This window comes from Leiobunum rupestre, chromosome 4 (assembly GCF_980474605.1).
Source record: "Leiobunum rupestre chromosome 4, qqLeiRupe1.1.hap1, whole genome shotgun sequence".
In the NCBI taxonomy this organism is placed as follows: domain Eukaryota; kingdom Metazoa; phylum Arthropoda; class Arachnida; order Opiliones; family Sclerosomatidae; genus Leiobunum; species Leiobunum rupestre.
The window spans coordinates 60,480,104-60,502,206 of record NC_143387.1 but is presented as its reverse complement, the minus strand read 5'-3'; the positions used below and the strand labels follow the sequence as shown (position 1 = coordinate 60,502,206).

The 22,103-nt window shown below is 35.6% G+C and overlaps 1 protein-coding gene across 1 annotated transcript in view; it reads left to right on the top strand.

The window, feature by feature from the left end:
- LOC149948579 (A-type potassium channel modulatory protein KCNIP1-like) overlaps window positions 1-22,103 on the top strand; it is a 37,855-nt gene that overhangs the window by 12,331 nt on the left and 3,421 nt on the right. Inside the window, exons 2-5 of the mRNA XM_090172198.1 lie at window positions 11,796-11,865; window positions 16,941-17,011; window positions 17,081-17,293; window positions 18,175-18,237. Of these exons, the coding sequence (XP_090028324.1) occupies window positions 11,796-11,865; window positions 16,941-17,011; window positions 17,081-17,293; window positions 18,175-18,237 (417 nt within the window). The remainder of the gene's footprint in view (window positions 1-11,795; window positions 11,866-16,940; window positions 17,012-17,080; window positions 17,294-18,174; window positions 18,238-22,103) is intronic.

Sequence of the window (22,103 nt, the reverse complement as noted above, 5' to 3'; positions counted from 1 at the left end):
GTATGCTTCCGTGGTTTTCGGGAAAATTCGCGGCCATACGAAATGGCCTGGAGCCAGCGAAGGTATACGGCTTCATTTTTATACCATAGATGGATATTTTGATAACTTTGATTAAAATTTATCTAGAAGTGAATTGAAGGACCGCAGAATCGTTAGAAAGTTGAGGGTAGAGCTACATAATCACGTGTTTTGAGTAGCAAGCAGGGCCGCCGAGAGCGGGCCCGAGCCCCTGGGCCCCTAGGCTGCACGGGCCCTGGTAAATTGCACCGGTTTCCACCTCTCTTGTCGGGCCCGGAAGCAAGGACAAATGCTCAAGTCACGTGACGGAAAAGGATGAGCTTTCTAAAATTCGTCTGGAATTTTTCCAACTATTCCGAGGACCTTAAAATACTAATTTGCTCAACGAAAACTCTGACCATTATTACTAGAAATAACTATGCGTGTTGATATAAAAACGTAGGAGAAGGATCCCAACCCGGGTCCCCAATTCCGTTCGTAGGCCCTGGGCACTTAGCTCTAGATTGGCTACCACCAGGAATCCATACCTCTACTTGGAATGCAGATTTTCGTCTCGATGAGGCTGACGGTTTTATTGACGTCACTATGTTAACTTAACAAACAACAACGTGTGAGGGGAGCGCGCGCGGAGGGGATTTTTTCTCTCGTAGGCGGGGCCAAAGCCGTCAGAGTGATCTTACCATACGCGATACGCCAGGATAAGCATTCCAAGTAGAGGTATAGATTCCTTCTACCATATATATCAGTGTTTCCATTTTTTTTTGCTATGGAACCCTAAATTACCCACCTAATTCTGGCGGAACCCCAACTCATTTTTTTACTTATCTTAAAAGACTCTTGACACAAACAAAGATGGCCGCGCTGCGAATTCTCGGAGCCCCTGTGACCTTTTGGAAACCGCTGATCTATATAAATTATTTGACTCCGCTCTTTCGTAGGCCCTAGGCACTGTGCCACAGGAATTTGTACCGACTTCGGGTTCTCGTCGGGCATGCGAAGGAAATTATTTACAAATATCATTCTCGAATTTTAATTCCATTGTAATGAACTTTTTGAAAATGAAACCGAGCGAACCGAAATTCAAATTGATAATTTTACGACCGAAAATCGCCCTGCCCCGAAAATGGCACAAAGTAAGGCGCGGATTTTCACCCCTTTTTTAATTAAAGTCGCTATAATGAGAACGCAAATGAACCGTTCCTTTCGCGCCATTTCACCCCCCTCATTGCCACCCGTACCCGCCAGCGTTACTGTCTTTTTAATCAGGCGCCATCTGTGATTATTATACACTCATTAAGGGACAAATATCATAAATTTGGTTTTTGTTGATCCCATTGGCAAAGGTAGAGAGTAGCCCTTGGATATCTTCAAACTGGCTCCAAGAGTATAGAGAAGGAGAGTATACAAAGGGTTTTTCGCTCTGTCGCTGTCTGTTCTATGAATGTGAAGCCCTCTATCTAGTGTGGCTTAATGCGGAATTTTTTAATTAAATAAACATTCTTGATCAAATTAATATTAAAGTAAAGTAAAGTAAATAAGGAAATTGGTATTAAATTAATGTTACGTAAAATAAAGAAAGAAATTAATATAAAATTAATGTAAACTAAAGTGAAAAAGGAAATTAATATAAAATTAATGTAAACTAAAGTAAAAAAGGAAATTAATATAAAATTAATGTAAACTAAAGTAAAAAAGGAAATTAATATTAAATTAAAGAAAAGTAAAGAAGTAAATTAATAAAAAATTTATATTAAATTAAGAACTATATTAATATTAAATTAAAATTAAGAATCGAATTAATATTAAATTAAAATTAAGAATCGAATTAATATTAAATTAAAACTAAGAATCGAATTAATATTAAATTAAAACTAAGAATCGAATTAATATTAAATTAAAGCTAAGAATCGAATTAATATTAAATTAAAGCTAAGAATCGAATTAATATTAAATTAAAGCTAAGAATTGAATTAATATTAAATTAAAGCTAAGAATTGAATTAATATTAAATCAAAAAGAAATAAATTAAAATTAATAAAAAATAAAAAACCAATTAATAATTATTAAAAAAGAAAATTCAAATTAATATTAAATTCAAATTAATATTAAATTCAAATTAATATTAAATTCAAATTAATATTATATTCAAATTAATATTATATTCAAATTAATATTATATTCAAATTAATATTAAATTCAAATTAATATTAAATTCAAATTAAGAGCTAAATTAATTAAATGAAATTAAGAGCTAAATTAATTAAATGAAATTAAGATCTAAATTAATTAAATGAAATTAAGAGCTAAATTAACTAAATGAAATTAAGAGCTAAATTAATTAAATGAAATTAAGAGCTAAATTAACTAAATGAAATTAAGAGCTAAATTAATTAAATTAAATTAAGAGCTAAATTAATTAAATGAAATTAAGGGCTAAATTAAAATTAATATCAAAATATTATTACAGCGCTTTTACCGGTTCCACGAATGTAGATGGCGACTTAAGCGCCGGACTGTATTTGGCCTTTCGGCAACCTTTTCCGTGTCGAAAATAATGGTGTCCAATCCCTGGTTGGCGTAAGGATTATCACCTTTTTTTGGCGGCACTTTTTCTGAAGACTCCGCGCGCCGTGAGAGCAAATTAGGCGCTCTCTCCGATTCGGCGAACTTCAATGGGCGGAAAAATGAACGGGAGCCGGTTTCTGGTCGCTCCGTCTCTCGGAATTCGGGATTGCAGGCGGGCGACGAGGGATGCAATCTTTACCGTGATTCTATCGGAACGTAAGCCTAATCTGGCATCGCTTCAATCGGGCGTTTCCAGCTTGTTGTAATTCTCAGGGTTGTTCGAAATGGATTTTGAAAAAATGCGAAATTGCATTTTGCATTTTGCATTTTGAGTTAGAAAAAGTGTTTTGCATTTTACATTTTGCATTTTGAGTTAGAAAAAGTGTTTTGCATTTTACATTTTGCATTTTATGTTTCTAGGAAACTATTTTGCATTTTATGTTTCTAGGAAACTATTTTGCATTTTATGTTTCTAGGAAACTATTTTGCATTTTGTGTTTCTAGGAAACTATTTTGCATTTTGTGTTTCTAGGAAACTATTTTGCATTTTGTGTTTCTAGGAAACTATTTTGCATTTTGTGTTTCTAGGAAACTATTTTGTATTTTGTGTTTCTATGAAACTATTTTGCATTTTGTGTTTCTAGGAAACTATTTTGCATTTTGTGTTTCTAGGAAACTATTTTGCATTTTGTGTTTCTAGGAAACTATTTTGCATTTTGTGTTTCTAGGAAACTATTTTGCATTTTGTGTTTCTAGGAAACTATTTTGCATTTTATGTTTCTAGGAAACTATTTTGCATTTTATGTTTCTAGGAAACTATTTTGTATTTTGTGTTTCTAGGAAACTATTTTGCATTTTATGTTTCTAGGAAACTATTTTGCATTTTATGTTTCTAGGAAACTATTTTGCATTTTATGTTTCTAGGAAACTATTTTGTATTTTGTGTTTCTAGGAAACTATTTTGCATTTTATGTTTCTAGGAAACTATTTTGCATTTTGTGTTTCTAGGAAACTATTTTGCATTTTATGTTTCTAGGAAACTATTTTGCATTTTATGTTTCTAGGAAACTATTTTTCATTTTATGTTTCTAGGAAACTATTTTGCATTTTATGTTTCTAGGAAACTATTTTGCATTTTGTGTTTCTAGGAAACTATTTTGCATTTTATGTTTCTAGGAAACTATTTTGCATTTTATGTTTCTAGGAAACTATTTTGCATTTTATGTTTCTAGGAAACTATTTTGCATTTTGTATTTTTTGCGTTTGATATGTGGAAAAACAAAATGTTTTTACTCTGCTACCCTCATCGCAGCTCTTGTAGAGAAAGTTCTTCTGCTATTTACTCCCAAGTAATCATAGATTGCGATACTGCGTTACTCACTTACTCAGAAGCAGATGAACATTCGTACAGTGCAACCGCTTTATTTTCCACGCTGCGCAGCCTGGCTGGCTGGATGATTTTAAAATTTCTACGTAATTATTATTAATAACTAATTAATAATAATAACAAATTAATTTTTAATAATTAATTAATAATTAATTAGTAAATAATTATTACATTTTGCATTTTGAAAAACCGTTTTCAAAATGCATTTAGAATTTTTATTTTGAGCTGCAAAAACCCTTTTACATTTTACATTTTGCATTTAGGAAAACCACTTCTCAAAACGCATTTTGTATTTTGCATTTTCCATTTTGAAAAAAAAAGTATTTTGAACAACCCTGGTACTATTTCTTGTATTTCTTAAAGCAAACTTTAATTTTAATTATGTGCACGGATATTTTTACGCTAAAATGAAATCAGCAGGCGATAGATGTAAATGATCCCAAGTAATAATTGCTCTTCGGGGCGACAGTCGCCCGGTGAAAGCCGAGAAAATTATCTAGTAGTACATAATAATTAAAGCGGTTTTTCAGAGGGGGGCAGCTAAAACGTCATTTGCCTGTGCTTCAATCGAGTCCGAAGACGTAATTTTAGGGAACCAATGAGATAAGCGGACCGATTTGATTGACGTATAAAGGGTGTAGCTTACTGGCAGACCATCTGGTGGATTGCGGAAGAAACGCTAAAAACCGAAACTACATAGCATAAACCAAAGTAACATAATAGAAAAAGTATGACAGTTCCTAGTGTTTTAATATTAATTATATGACGGAACGTTTTTCGACTATGACACCTAGGAGCAACAAACACAACACCCCACACAAGGAGAACGCAACCCGTCAAAAGTCGTGGATTTTCTCGCGTACAGTTTTCATTGGTTAGACGCTTTAGCGCCTGCTCCCGTCGGAAGGGAAAAATTCAGAAATTGTCTCCCCCCCCCCCCCGCCCGTAAAACGTTCAGCGTAAAGGTTCGTCCAATGAAATTTGTACACAACACTGCGTTAGCGTGTTTAAATGCTAACTGCGTTATCCTTGTGTTTGTTGCTCCTAGCTGACACCTAGGAGCAACAAACGCAGCTACCCACACAAGGAGAACGCAACCCGTCAAAAGTCGTGGATTTTCAGTTTTCATTGGTTAGACGCTTTATTGTTTGCTGCCGTCGGAAGGGGAAAATTTGGAAATTGTCTTCCCCCCGCCCGTAAAACGTTCAGCGTAAAGGCTCGTGATGCTCGTCCAATGAAATTCGTACACAACCCTTCGTTAGCGTGTTTAAAGGCTAGCTGCGTTCTCCTTGTGTTTGTTGCTCCTAGGTGGCAAATCCTCCAGTTTAATTTTACATACCCCAAAAGTCTGAAATCAGTTGAGGATTTTGTTTTGCTGAAACCATTTTTATTTAAATAAACGTTTAGTACCGAATACTAATTAAGTGATTAATTAATTTGCAATGATTTAATTGCGATGCTTTTATGGAATTGTGTGTTTATGGCCGATTTTGTTCAAAGTCGGGTGTAATGTACAGGGGCGTAAGAACGTTCTAGAAGTTGGAGGGGGCAAAGATAAACGAAAAGGGGTCTGGAGAATGGTTTTTAATTTTTAATGGAATGTAGCTTCTCCGAATGCGTGTGTACTTGTTACTACTATGTAAATTGGCGGGAAAAGACTGAAATTTAAACACAGTTGAGGTTCTATAAACTGTATATGCTTTTAAAATGATAATTTGAGCCTTTTGAAGATTTCAACTGACCAAAGGTTGGAGGGGGCAATAACATTAGTTGCCCCTCCCAGCAAAATTCTAGGGAGGGGCCTTGCCTCCCTGCCCCTCCCGGTTCCTACGCCCCTGGTAATGTAGACCTATATGAGATATGAAATTTCCCAAAAGGAGACGTTGCACTACCCCTTCGTTTTGCTATAGCAACCGAAAATGTTTTTGATCACTTAAAACTATAAAATCTCCATTTAAAAAAGCATGGGATTTTCTCGGTTTCACAGGGTCCTAGTTACGAAAATTTTTAAAATTTTGAAAATTACGAAATGTGTAATTTGTACCAAATTTAGGTAAATTTCATAAAGTTTGGGTAAATTGGAACATTTTTGGGGTAAATTTGTAACAAATTTTGGGTAAAATAAGGAAAAAATCTTATTTTGGTTGTAAGTGGTCAAAAACATTTTCGGTTTCCATGGCAAATCGAATGGGTAGTGCAACGTCTCCTTTTGGGAAATTTGATATCTCATATAGGTCTACATTACGGCCGACTTTGAACCAAATCGGCAATAAACACCTCGGGTACTCTCCTTGTTAGTTCTTGGTAGTAGTATTTTTCGCCTTGGGAATATTTAGACACTGCGCTGAACTAAACTTTGTTTGTACAAAGCTCTGGAAATCAGTTCGGTGCGCTCGGTTCGGTGATAATTTTTGCTAATTGTCATACTTATTTTAATTATGCTAATTACCTATAAGTAAACACAATCTTGGTATAAAGAAATACGGTTTTATTCATACCTTATCAAATGATCTTATTTTATTTGACTTTTTTCAGTTCTACGACGTACGGATCTATATATGTACGGATATTTTCTTAGAACCTAACCGCTTTCTTCGCGAGAGAGAACGAACATTTTCCTGCGTAACGAAGTTAGGAATGATCAAAATGAAATTTGCTTGTGCAAGATTAATTGAAGCATTTCGCCTTCGTTCGCAAATCCTTTCTTTTTAACACCTTTCGCCTTCGCCTACGCGAATCTCTGACTCCGTTTTAGGGCAAAGGGTTTCGCGAAAGTGCGTTCCTTTTATCAGAGTTTGAGGTCGTAGCGAAAGAAAAAGCCGAGGCTAAAAAGCCCTATTTCCACCAGCCCCCCCCCCCCCCCCCGGTCTCAGCCCCGGGCCCCAAAAAGGGCTTCCATGATTTCCAGAAACAAAAGATTCAATCCGGCGTAAAACCATTCGTAAAGTAGTTGCCTTTCTTATTCCGGATGGCTTTCGGTTGCGGAGGTTTTAGCAGCGCCTACGCGGTGGAAAAATAAACTGTAGGATTCCGTATTTAGGTTAATCTATTAATTACGTCTCTTTCTAGATGTATTTTGGCTTTTAGTCTTAATGCACCGTACGCCGTTTAAGTCTCGAACTTTTGTCGGCTTCATAAATTCAATTGAAAGTAATCTCCTTCAAAGTGCCGCTGGCAAATCGGGAATTTATTGTTGGAATCGATCTAATGGACTTTTTTATCGCGAAAGTTGGAAAGACGCTAGCTATTAAATTCAATTTAAAATAACTTCCTTTTAGGTTAAGAGGAATTTAACATCAATTTGAGGTTGCCTTAGAAATTATCTACCATATTGTAAAAGCAATGTGGTAATTACGTTGAGTGATTGCGTAAATATATATTACATCTGATACTGGAGAGGTAATCGTTTTCCAATGTTGTTCATATTATTCGCATTATTATTATTATGCATTTTTGAATGAAAAAATAGTGCGTGACGAAATACGCTAAAATATCGTTTATACGAGGGGCAGGTCACTTCCATTTTGGGTGCGTCTTAATCATAGTAAAATGATTAAATCAGGCTAATCGTGATTAAATCAGGGTAATCACGATTTAAACGAGATTTAATAATTTTATTCAGATTTAATCATTTTATTCAGATTTAATCATTTTATTCATATTTAATCATTTTAATCAGATTTAATCATTTTAATCAGATTTAATCATTTTAATCAGATTTAATCATTTTATTCATATTTAATCATTTTAATCAGATTTAATCATTTTAATCAGATTTAATCATTTTAATCAGATTTAATCATTTTAATCAGATTTAATCATTTTAATCAGATTTAATCATTTTAATCAGATTTAATCATTTTAATCAGATTTAATCATTTTAATCAGATTTAATCATTTTAATCAGATTTAATCATTTTAATCAGATTTAATCATTTTAATCGGTTGAATCGATATTTTATAATTAAAATCAAAACTAAAGTACGATAATTTAATATTAATTATTAATATTGATGGTTCTATCGCAAATCGCAATTGTGTTTGATTGAAATGATTGAAAAAATAACTTATCACATTTTATTGAAAACATTACAGCTTTGTAACACGAGTTATCACACTAATCACAGCTTTGTAACACGAGTTATCACACTAATCACAGCTTTGTAACACGAGTTATCACACTAATCACAGCTTTGTAACACGAGTTATCACACTAATCACAGCTTTGTAACACGAGTTATCACAGCTTTGTAACACGAGTTATCGCACTAATCACAGCTTTGTAACACGAGTTATAACACTAATCACAGCTTTGTAACACGAGTTATCACACTAATCACAGCTTTGTAACACGAGTTATCACAGCTTAGTAATTAAGGTAACATTGTAAAAGGAACTACTTTTTTTTCATATTAAATTATTCTAATCTGCTCGTTCTAATCACGCACAATTATAATAATTTAGTGTTGTTAATAGTTGATTTTATAAAATAAAAAGTGGTCTTGCCCAACTTGTTAAACTGTTGCTCTTACGTCACAAGACCCAGCTTTATTAGTGTATTCTTCGCACGAGCGATTTGCACGCGCTCTAGAAAAAGCTATATTCCTCGCGACTGTAGCGAGCGCTCGTAGGCTTGTCAAAGTAAGAGACTGTGACGTAAGAGCAACATTTCAACAAGAAGGCCACGTTATTTTACAAAAAGAACTATTTTTCGGAAAAATAAAATGCAGAAAATTTTCCGAATTCCGCAAATCGGAAAAATAAAAATTTAAACATAAATTACTTTTTAGGGGTTTTTAATGTTTTTAATTATTTATCGATATAAAATGTCTAATATCAGTAAACATACTACAAAACATTAATAGTGTTACATTGTTAATCAGTTTAACGCTAGTCTAGAGGTTTAGTTTTATTTTAGATCCGAAAAAATGAGGCGAAAATGCCGCTTTGTTTCAATTTGCAAACAATATATTAGACTAATCATGGAATGGATTTTTGCAGAAAAATACGTAAAATTTTCGGGGAAAAAGGCCTCGGTCATTTTCCGGAAATTTTTCCGACTTAATACAACACTACGTACGACATTCTAATCACCAATATAGTCATTCCGATTCTCGTTCAAATATCTAATTGAAATTTAATCATACTAATCAGAATTTAATCATTGAATCATGATTAAATAAGATTTACTCTTTCGAGGGGTGCGTCGTTAATCAAGGAAGTGACCTGATTTTATTTTATACCTCTAAAGTGGTTAAAACTTTTCCAATAGTTAGACAATTCTTTGCTCTCCAAATTCAGTCCTTTCGTGGAGTGTTTAAGCACTTAATTTATACTCTTTATACATTTTACTACACAGTTAGAAGTTAGACCTTCTCAAATCGATTTTCAGACCTTTATATGCCCTTATTTATTTATTTATTTTAATTATTCAATACGATTTGATATATTAACCATTAACATGTCCAGATTAATCTGGTTTTCGGTAGGGGGGTTGTAAAACGTAAAATATCATTAAGTATTTTGGCATTTTATGTGCATTTTATCTGCTTCACTCCTATTTGGATACGCATAGTTTGACGCCGTAATCAATATCTCATATAATCGTAAATTTTAAAATCGGTAATCAATTTTTTAAAGACTTAACTGTTCGCATTGTGTTATTTTAAAGAAAATATTTAAAACGGAAATGACGTAGTATTCAAATACTATTGTCGAAATTGATATTTTTCTTCGTTTAAGAGAATAGTTGTTTTTATAAAAAAAAAGTGGTCATTCCCAACTTGTTAAAATGCTGCTCCTACGTCCCTAGACCCGGCTTATTCTTCGCGCGCGTGATTTGCCTATATTCCTCTGGCGACTGTAGCACGCGCTCGTAGACTCGTAAAAGTAAGAGACTGTGACGTAAGAGCAACATTTCAACAAGAAGGCCACGATACTTTATAAAAAGAACTATTAAATAGTATTCAAAAGGACTAAAAGTAAAAACGGAACTTTTTTATATCTTTACCACAAGTACTGTAAAAGGTTTACTCTTAGGGCTACTTCCCTTTCAATACTCCAAAAGGTATTGTAGTCAACACGGAAGAGTAAAATGCGTCTAAAATAAATTATTATACCTTTTTTAGTACCTAAATGGTTTGAAATAAATTAAAAGTCCAATATTAGTCGTTTTATAAACTTTTATTTTTCCCAGTGTAAAGCCAATTTTATTCAGTCTAGCAGACGACGTAATTACGGTTATTTCGCGTAACAATATCGACTAGTAAATCCTCTAAGGCCGAGCCTAGTCTCGAGCTTCAATGTGTCTGAAATGGCAGGCGTTGTTGCGGCGATTACAGCGCCACCCATGTACGCGTACAGTCCTGTACGCGCGGGTAGTTCGTAGCGTGATTCATTTGTGGGATTTCACCGGCGGCTAAATCCGGCTAATCTTCGTTATACACTAAACCGGGGGAAGGTCCTTGCCCGGAAGCGCGATATAAACGGGCCGTGCGACAGAAAAGAAGGGTCAGCATCCGGCTCCGACCAGCGGCGATTCCGCTGACCATTTTTCGACATAACAGGAAAAGAAGGGAAACCGCCCCCTTTGATAGTTTCCTTCGAAGGTCCGAAAAAGTCGCGAGGGCCGGACAGCGTCGTAATTCCACGTAATGACCGTCAGCTTCCATCGATTAAGCGTGTCATAACGCGGCGCGTCCGCCAAAGGTCGAAAGGTCGCTAGACTCGTTACGATTACGCTATATCGCTAAATTTAATTCGCCGAGTATATCTATCCAACATGGGGCGGGTTTTAGCCGCGTTGAATTTTTAATTCGATTGTTTTCATTTTATCGGGAAGTGGCGGTGTAATATGGGTGTCCGCTTCATTAGCGATAATTGACACGTCCTGCCGAGGTGGATTGGCTCTTTAATTTATTACCTTCCATAGATCTCATACGTGTCTCGTTTTCTAGAACACCACTATTATAACTCTTAAGAAGTTATTCATCTGTGCTAATTTTTATCAGCTAGGCTAATACCCAAGGCACCACTCTAAGCTCGAGTCATCTAGCAAGTTAGCAACTATCATTGCCCTTAATTCAGGTGGCCGGGTTAAATTACGTTGGAGGGTGGTCGCAACTAGGAGCAACAAACGCAGCTACCCACACAAAGAGAACGCAATCCGTCAAAAGTCGTGGATTTTCTTGCGTACAGTTTTCATTGGTTAGCCGCTTTAGCGCCTGCTGCCGTCGGAAAGGAACATTCAGAAATTGTCTTCCCCCGCCCGTAAAACGTTCAGCGTAAAGGCTCGTCCAATGAAATTTGTACACAACACTGCCTTAGCGTGTTTAAAGGCTAACCGCGTTCTCCTTGTGTTTGTTGCTCCTAGCTGACACCTAGGAGCAACAAACCCAGCACCCCACACAAGGAGAACGCAATCCGTCAAAAGTTGTGGATTTTCTTGCGTACAATTTTCATTGGTTAGACGCTTTAGCGCCTGCTGCCGTCGGAAGGGGAAAATTCGGAAATTGTCTTCCCCCCTTTCCGTAAAACGTGCAACGTAAAGGCTCGTCCAATGAAATTTGTACGCAACACTGCCTTAGCGTGTTTAAAGGCTAGCTGCGTTCTCCTTGTGTTTGTTGCTCCTAGGTGGCAAATCCTCCAGTTTAATTTTACATACCCCAAAAGTCTGAAATCAGTTGAGGATTTTGTTTTGCTGAAACCATTTTTATTTAAATAAACGTTTAGTACCGAATACTAATTAAGTGATTAATTAATTTGCAATGATTTAATTGCGATGCTTTTATGGAATTGTGATTCTAATTGTGTCCAATTTTGCTAGGAATGTCCGACGGGGTTTGTGGACGAAGACACGTTCCGGCAAATTTTCGCCAAGTTTTTTCCTTATGGAAGTGAGTATTCGTTTCCTGTGCATTAAAATACTCAACAAGTGTACGAGTTGAGGTTGCAGCTTAAAAGGCCAAATTTCAGTCATTACTAGCGGTAGTCAAAATACATATCGCACGAAAAATGCTAAATTATTATTGGTCGGATTTCAGCTGGCGCTTGCAAAACCTAGTAAACGCCAATTTGAAAAATTTCTTGTTAGAAGTTATAGTTTAAGTACATACGCGAATTGCTTTCAGCCTGCTAAAAAAATCCTGGACAGGGTCGTATTAACGCGTGCCCAGTGTGCCATGGCCAGTGGCGGCGCCCGGAATTTTCGCGAGGGTAGGCAAACCAAATAAATGGGCCCCCCCTTTCCCAACGAAATGCTTCAATAAAATAAAGTAGTGATGTACATGACGAACAAAAAAGTTCTAACAACAGTAAAACGAGTCCAAATATAACACAACTGGTTTTATTTACTAGGAGATACCTCAAAATTTTCTAAATACATTATCGACATTTGTTCCATTGTTATTTATAAATAATTTTATCTCTAGATCAATTTGGGGCCCCTTATAGGGTAATTTTGGGGCCCCTATAAATTTTAAGGTAGGCAGTGGCCTACCTGACCTACCCCCTAGCGCCTCCACTGGCCATGGCACAGGGGCCCTAGGTTAAGGGGGCCCATCTTCGAAATAAATGTTATTTCCATTTTTTATTAAAATTATTTCAAGTCAAAAGCGATGTCTTAATTTTTTTAGGGCCCCAAATTCTACTTTGCACAGGGCCCCCAATATTGCTGATGAGATATAACAATATATACTACTAACATTACCATCAGAAATAATGTTAATCAAAATAAAGAAACTGAAATATCTAAAATTTCAAAAACGGCGTTTACTATTTTTCGCTATGGAACAGCTATCATGAGTTACGGAAGGGGAAGAGGTACCTGAGCTTCGGGTTGACTTTGCAAATGATTCGGTGACCCCAGGCCCATTTTAACCTTTCCGTAGGCCTTAGGCAAAATCTCTCATTTACCGACTTTTCCATCCTTCGTAGGCACTATTATATGGAATCGTAGGCCCTAATATCTCCTAATTTTTTCGTAGGCCCTAGGCACTTTGCCTAGTCTGCCTTTTATGGATAAGGCGGCCCTGGGTGACCCTTTAAATACCATTATTGTTCTGATATTGTGCGACCAATAATCTTTTAAATGATAAAATTATCAAAAGTTCTAACTAGGACGTCTCAAACCCGGAACCGGTTTTCTCCACAAAAACTTGAGCGGAACGCGCGCGCAACCATAATCATTTAATATATTTAACATATTTAATAAGGTTAGTAAGAATGTCTAAGATCTTAATTACAAGTTTTGTAAGATATTATTTATAATGTGAGTAAGATATTATTTATAATGTGAGTAAGATATTATTTATAATGTTAGTAAGATATTATTTATAATGTTAGTAAGATATTATTTATAATGTTAGTAAGATATTATTTATAATGTTAGTAAGATATTATTTATAATGTTAGTAAGATATTATTTATAATGTTAGTAAGATATTATTTATAATGTTAGTAAGATATTATTTATAATGTTAGTAAGATATTATTTATAATGTTAGTAAGATATTATTTATAATGTTAGTAAGATATTATTTATAATGTTAGTAAGATATTATTTATAATGTTAGTAAGATATTATTTATAATGTTAGTAAGATATTATTTATAATGTTCGTAAGATATTATTTATAATGTTAGTAAGATATTATTTATAATGTGAGTAAGATATTATTTATAATGTTAGTAAGATATTATTTATAATGTTAGTAAGATATTATTTATAATGTTAGTAAGATATTATTTATAATGTGAGTAAGATATTATTTATAATGTTAGTAAGATATTATTTATAATGTGAGTAAGATATTATTTATAATGTTAGTAAGATATTATTTATAATGTTAGTAAGATATTATTTATAATGTTAGTAAGATATTATTTATAATGTTAGTAAGATATTATTTATAATGTTAGTAAGATATTATTTATAATGTGAGTAAGATATTATTTATAATGTGAGTAAGATATTATTTATAATGTGAGTAAGATATTATTTATAATGTTAGTAAGATATTATTTATAATGTTAGTAAGATATTATTTAAAATGTTAGTAAGATATTATTTATAATGTTAGTAAGATATTATTTATAATGTTAGTAAGATATTATTTATAATGTTAGTAAGATATTATTTATAATGTTAGTAAGATATTATTTATAATGTTAGTAAGATATTATTTATAATGTTAGTAAGATATTATTTATAATGTTAGTAAGATATTATTTATAATGTTAGTAAGATATTATTTATAATGTTAGTAAGATATTATTTATAATGTTAGTAAGATATTATTTATAATGTTAGTAAGATATTATTTATAATGTTAGTAAGATATTATTTATAATGTTAGTAAGATATTATTTATAATGTTAGTAAGATATTATTTATAATGTTAGTAAGATATTATTTATAATGTTAGTAAGATATTATTTATAATGTTAGTAAGATATTATTTATAATGTTAGTAAGATATTATTTATAATGTTAGTAAGATATTATTTATAATGTTAGTAAGATATTATTTATAATGTTAGTAAGATATTATTTATAATGCGAGTAAGATATTATTTATAATGCGAGTAAGATATTATTTATAATGTTAGTAAGATATTATTTATAATGTTAGTAAGATATTATTTATAATGTGAGTAAAATATTATTTATAATGTTAGTAAGATATTATTTATAATGTTAGTAAGATATTATTTATAATGTTAGTAAGAAATTTTTTTCTCTCCTATCTTGTGCCGTCCCCGTTCTTCTCCAAAGGCGTCGGACGAACACACAGTCAAATTTTCTCTTTCCTCTCGTGTACCGGCCCCGTTCTTCCCTCCCCCAAAGGCGACGGACGAACACACAAAAATTTCCCCATCGAGATCACGACAATGAGTTCTCCACTCACTCGCTTCGCTCGCTCGTTCCGCTCAATCATATTGTAATATTGTAACGTCACAGGATATTTCCTTACGGTTATTTAAATAAAAATGATTTATGTACAGGGCAACGCACTATCAGTTTTTCGCGCAACCATGGACCAAGAATCTAAGGGGACTCACTGTTCTCAATATTATGACACGGTAGGCGTGGCCTAAGTTACAGAGGTATACCAGCCGCTTTGAAGTGCCTCAAGAATTCTGTTCAACTATCACTACGAGGCCTAGTCGACAGTACGTGCGAGAAAGTTAGGTTAGGCTTAAGTTCATTAAATTTATTAAGTTTAGAAATGAAGTGGATTCCAGTGAATTTGATTAAAAAACCTCAGCCATACGGGGCTTACCGGTTATTTTTATATAACACAATATTTAATTACCATTACTTAAGCTTTTAAAGAATCAATTTCAAAAATAAAAGGTCTAAAACATAATTAGCCTAATCATTTAAGCGACAACAACGGCGCCATTTTGTCACAATTGAACGTGAACGCTCCAGCTTCTCAACGAAACTACGTCGGAAATCGACTTCAGCGACGCCAAGTTGGTCCACATTGAACTAAAATTAGCGTGATTTTTAAAGCCTGAACAGTGAGTTCCCTTAGATTTTTGGTGCAACTTGTTCGTCAGTTTCAGGTCGGGGAAAATACATCCCTTTGCGGTTTAGCGCTATCTATACACGTGCCCCAAGACTATTTTTAAGAAATTATATAAAAAAATTATTTTATACTACCAATATAATTATTTCGCCTTTTTAATTATTTTTAATAATATACAAATATTTAAACATAAAATATAGAATAAAATCTCAAGAATGCATTTATTTATACTTAGGGAGTGACACTAGGTGGTTTCTTGTCGCTTGTTCCGGGATTTCGGAGTAGGGTAAGAAGACGCCATGTTACTCCGATTCTGTAGCGGCGAATAGTTTGAGTCTGAGTAAAAACGTTCTTCTAAAATGGCTGCCTGTGGCCTTTTTAGCGGATAAATTCTGGCTAGCAGACGACAAAATCCGATTTACTCCTTTACACTTCCTTTTCAGAAGGAGTAAATAGAATAGCTATAATACTCCGGAACATCATATTAGTTCAATAAGCAATCGATAGATGGCGCTACAATACCAAAGGAATGTTTCCCCCTCAAAGAAGCAGACTACGCTTGTGACGAACGGGTTGCGCTTCGTTTATTGACAGAGATAGATCAATGCGCTGATTTGTCCATAAGAAGGTTATGGTTCTTTGGTTTAATCATACGGTCTAAATGTTTCCTTTGAAATCAAATCAGGTATGATGACAAAGAACGTATTTAGGTGTATATTACCTGATTAAAAGCTTATCTAACTTGACTAATAATCGGCTTATAATTAGCGTTAAAGACGTCTGTCAATAGACCATTTTATAAATTCATCTCCCCCTTTCTGAATATTGAGAGACGTGTAATGAACATAGTAATCTCACTTATGTCTTGCAAACCATAAATATAGATATATAAGTTCGAAACCTTACAAATTTATCGGTTAAATATCTAAACAAATCGATCTCCTTACTTGTGTAAATGTCTCAATTATATTATTACGTTATTTTAAAATTAATTGTCCTCAAGTAGGCTACTTTAGCGTAGCTAACTTAGCTTAGCTACCTTAGCTTAGCGAAGCTACCTTAGCCTAAGTTTGACTGGCAAAGCTCGGAATTTATATAAGTGTCTTTCCATAAGTAAATATTTCTGTTACAGAAGCTCGGGTGATTGGCATCTAGGAGCAACAAACACAAAAAGCAGCTAGCCTTTAAACACGCTAACGCAGTGTTGTGTACAAATTTCATTGGACGAGCCTTTAGGGGAAGACAATTTCCGAATTTTCCCCTTCCGACGGCAGCAGGCGCTGAAGCGTCTAACCAATTAAAATTGTACGCAAGAAAATGCGAGACTTTTGACGGGTTGCGTTCTCCTGGTGTGGGGTGCTGTGTTTGTCGCTACTAGCTGGCACTAGATGATAATCCGTTAAAACCCCGTACTTCAAAAATGCATTTGACCCTCAGATTCGTACGCCTACGCTCATTACGTATTCAAGACATTTGACCAGAACAGAAACGGATCAATCACCTTCAAGGTACTTTTCGGAACGAAAGTTTGGTATTTTATTGGGACTAATGTTACGGTGGGGAACGATTTGACGCAGGACTTCATCCAATGGCTGTCGATGTTGTGTCGCGGGACCCCTCAAGAGAAGTTGCGTTGGGCGTTTTCCCTGTACGACGTCAACGGCGACGGCAACATCACCAAGAAGGAGATGAACGAAGTGGTCTGCTCCGTGTACGCCTTGCTCGGACGGAAGTCTGTCCCCGCCGTCGACGAGCGCTCTTTGAGAGAACACGTTGACAGGATATTTCAGGTGACCACATCTATATTTGAGATACTCCAGACCACTGCTTTATAACGTATATCTTATACGACAGAAGTATACATCTAACTGATTAGTTTCATTTCATTCAGGAACTGCAGAGAGGGGAAACCAAACTTTATTCTGTAATAGCTTTAGTTTTCTACAAAAACGTTTCTATTATTAATTTCGTACATCAAAATGAAACACGTGCCTTCAATGGAAGCTAAATTAACACTTACCAACGAGCGTAGAGCTCGGCGAAACAGATAAATTAACCGCTAAAGTTTTGATTAACCATAAAAATTACGATTAACTGTTTATCCATGGATGTTATCCACGGCTATATAGCAATTAAACATGTAAAATAATCGGTGTTTTTGGATAATTTTCGTTTGTGGATAAAAATAAATAAAGCGATAATTTCTTATCCAAACTCCAAGCTCTAAACGAGCGTGCGTTGCGCGCCGTTATGAAATAGAAGAGGGAAAGCCCCTAGGGTTGCGTAGCGCCATCTTCAGCATATTTGGAGTAACGGCCAACATTTACTACGTGTATCACTCCTTCTATCGATGTAAAAAGTAAATATTTCACTTTGTAGGGATATTTAGATTCAGATATTAAAAAAGATAGTGGTTCCTTTGTTTTTATTTCATTCGTATGTGTAAGAGCCGGTCGAAATTATAATTAAATGTTCTGGATATAATAGTTTTAGAAAGTTAGTATACGAGCTATTTATACCGCATTAGTTTTTATCTCTCAGCGTATTTTGAAAACTCAGCCTGCGAAGGTACATGCTTCAAGCAAATAACATAATGAATACTTCTATCGTCAGAGATGTATTATTTACTTCTGTCTATACATTATATTTGACTTTTCGCTATTGTACTCAGAAACTGGACGCTAATAAGGACGGAGTGGTTACTATTGACGAGTTCATGGACATCTGCTTAACGGTAAATGTTTCTTTCCTAGCTTTGAAATTCCTTAAAAGGGAAAATTGTTTAAAGAATATTATTTTCATTACTAATCTTTACTCAAAAAACAGAGGAGTTAAGTTCCTCCCCTCTTCGACATTCACCCCCCTTCCTTCGTGTATGAGCATAGTGTATTCCTTCAAAACCAATGACGTAGACAGAGGGGGTTCCTCAATTAGCTCCTCCTTGGACGAAGCTTTGACTGCACTAAATTTACAACCTCTCTGTAATATATAGTCTGATGAATTTCTCGGTACGCTACTGTCCAAAACAATATCCAGCACGAGCTGGTCCAAGGGGTAAGGCGGCAGGGACTAATCCAAAGGGATAATGTAACACGAGATGGTCCAAGGGGTAAGGCGGCAGGGACTAATCCAAAGGGATAATGTAACACGAGATGGTCCAAGGGGTAAGGCGGCAGAGACTAATCCAAAGGGGTAATGCAACACGAGATGGTACAAGGGGTAAGGCGGCAGGGACTAATCCAAAGGGATAATGTAACACGAGATGGTCCAAGGGGTAAGGCGGCAGGGACTAATCCAAAGGGATAATGTAACACGAGATGGTCCAAGGGGTAAGGCGGCAGGGACTAACCCAAAGGGATAATGCAACACGAGATGGTCCAAGGGGTAAGGCGGCAGGGACTAATCCAAAGGGATAATGTAACACGAGATGGTCCAAGGGGTAAGGCGGCAGGGACTAACCCAAAGGGATAATGTAACACGAGATGGTCCAAGGGGTAAGGCGGCAGGGACTAACCCAAAGGGATAATGTAACACGAGATGGTCCAAGGGGTAAGGCGGCAGGGACTAACCCAAAGGGATAATGCAACATGAGATGGTCCAAGGGGTAAAGCAGCCGGGAATCAGTGGCGTAGCTAAGGGGGGGGGGGGGTGGCTCGCCTTGAGTGCCACCCGTTTGGGCGTGATTTGGGGTGACGCCCGACCGTGAAAAAAATAAAAACTAGAGACTAGTAAGTAGCACACCATGATACCCACCCCGGTTGTCACCCCATGCTATGATATCCGCCCCAGGTGTCACCCATGCTAGTTTCGCCACTGCAGGGAATAATCCAAAGGGATAATGCAACACGAGATGGTCCAAGGGGCAAGGTAGCATCCGTTATATTTTACGGGACACAAGTTTATAATAATGTTTCACATAAGTGTGTTAGTTCTCTATCTTTCGCTTCCCCTGTAGCATTTTAGAGTCGGGCCGACGTCGGCTAGTGTCTTAAAACAGAAAGGTCGGCCTACTGTCGGGCCACCCCACTCTGAAAGGTCGAAATGTCCTAGTAGAAAAGTAGTCGGCCGACCGTCGATCGACAAGAAAATTCGACTCACTTCCGATGTATGTCCTACTCAGAAAGGACTATGGACCGACTCAGAAAGGACTATGGGCCGACTCAGAAAGGACTATGGGCCGACTCAGAAATGACTATGGACCGACTAAGAAATGACTATGGACCGACTCAGAAAGGACTATGGGCCGACTCAGAAAGGACTATGGGCCGACTCAGAAATGACTATGGACCGACTCAGAAATGACTATGGACCGACTCAGAAAGGACTATGGGCCGACTCAGAAAGGACTATGGGCCGACTCAGAAAGGACTATGGGCCGACTCAGAAAGGACTATGGGCCGACTCAGAAAGGACTATGGGCCGACTCAGAAAGGACTATGGGCTGACTCAGAGAGGACTATGGGCCGACTCAGAAATGACTATGGGCCGACTCAGAAATGACTATGGGCCGACTCAGAAATGACTATGGGCCGACTCAGAAATGACTATGAGCCGACTTCAAATAGGCATATTTCCGACTCGGAAACGACGTTGTGCCGACGTCAAATTAAATCGCACTTCGGAACTCCCACTTAATACCAATTTGATGCCTTAACAGTAATTTAGCTGAGATTGAATCGATAATAATTTTCAATAAAAATGAGCTATTTATATTAATAGAACTAATCCAAACAATATACAAATCTGAAAATCTTTTGGCGAAGTACATAGAATTAATAAAGTAGTGATATAGAAAAGAAACATTTTAATTAAGCTTCTAGATTTTAATACGTAAAAACAATTACAATTCAAATACTTTTAACAAATATCATTATCTTTTGATGTTGTAGTCTAATTATATTTTATTTATAAAACACATGACCTTGTAATTGCCAAGGCCTAACAGCTCATGCAAAACATTGTTCACAAAGCTATAATTAATTGATATAGATATTATTTATATTGATATATTATTGAAAAACTTACTTTTTTAGTTTAGATTTAATGTATTTCTCAAGATTCCAATGATTTTCCATTAATTTTGAATAGAAAATTAAGCGCACAAGTCAACAATTACACCTCCCATCTCAAGCGAGTTCGCCAATAAAATTCTATAATGCTGCTAGTCCGGAGATGGCGCTGCGAAAGTATTAACTGGCGCGTGCTTTTGAATTTTTTAAACTATGAAGCGTTTGTGATCGTATCAATAGGCCTATTTATTAATACATTTTAAATTTTTTAATCTATTTAGAGTATAATTAATCAATATAAATAAAAATCAGGAATTAATATTTTGAAATAATATCGTAAATCGCAAACCCCTGTAACACATGAAGTCGGTTTAGAGCAAAGACTATATACGCTTCGCTTACTAGACAGGCGTCTCCATACAAAAAACCTGTTAACACTTTCGAAACACGGGAGAAGCCTTTGACCAGCCGTTAGAGGCACCACTAGTAGCACTCTGAAGCGCGAGGAAAATTTTGACCAGCGTCTGCTATCGTATGCAAGTTGAGCCATTGAACACGCCAATCTATTTATATATAGTCTTTGGTTTAGGGTCGGGGTACGGTCGATAAGTCGGTTTATAGCATTGAGTTGGGAATAAATAGAGGTACAACTAAATCTGTCTGGCGCGGGACCAATTTCGTTCCAAAAGGAGACTTTATCAACTTTATCGTTCAACCGTGGGGGCATCTGTCTTTATTGGTGGCAACTATTGCAATTGAATTTTTTCGCGAATCTGATGCGAAATTGAAATCTATGATTTCTCGTAACAAACAAACCTTTGAAGTTGTTTAAAAATAATTTTATTCTGTCAACACGATTCTTTTTAACTCAAGTTACGGTGAGTTAGCTAATAATTATTTATTTTTAGCCATATAACTTTACAAAATATAGATGGCGCTACCGCCTAGTTATAAAGATGAATTTCGTACAGTCTTATCAGATTAGGCCCCGCGTAACCATGGCAACTGGAATCGTAATTTTAATTCTAGCAGTATTATTTCGACACTAAAACCGTAATTTTTTTTTGGGACTATTTATGGTCGGTGTGCCGACCATTATCCAACTTAAAATAGACCTTACATTTAATTATTGGATTCGACATTAACTTTATGAAACCGACCATATTTATTTAGGAAAAGGGGATATTTTAATTATTTTCTGACTATTTGATGATGATGAATTTTTTATTCACTTTTATTTTTTCTTCAAACTTATTTGTATTCGAAAATCTAATAATGAGATCAGTTTTGGGTCGGAAATAAGCATTAATATAAAGTCGGCCCGACGTCGTTTCGGAGTCGGTTCTTAGTTCTATTAATTGGCGGTAAAGAGTCGACGTTTTGCAGTCGGCCGACCATTTTACCCCTACGACATTTCGACCCGCAATCCAAAGGTCGGCCGACTTTAGCGTTTAGTACCTTTTGCCGACGTCGGCCCGACTCTAATTTGCTACAGGGAAGTAACTTCTTATGCAAATTAATTTCTAAAAATTAATTAATCATAATTAGTAAAAATGAACTTCAAGTATAATTATAATTATACAATAAAATA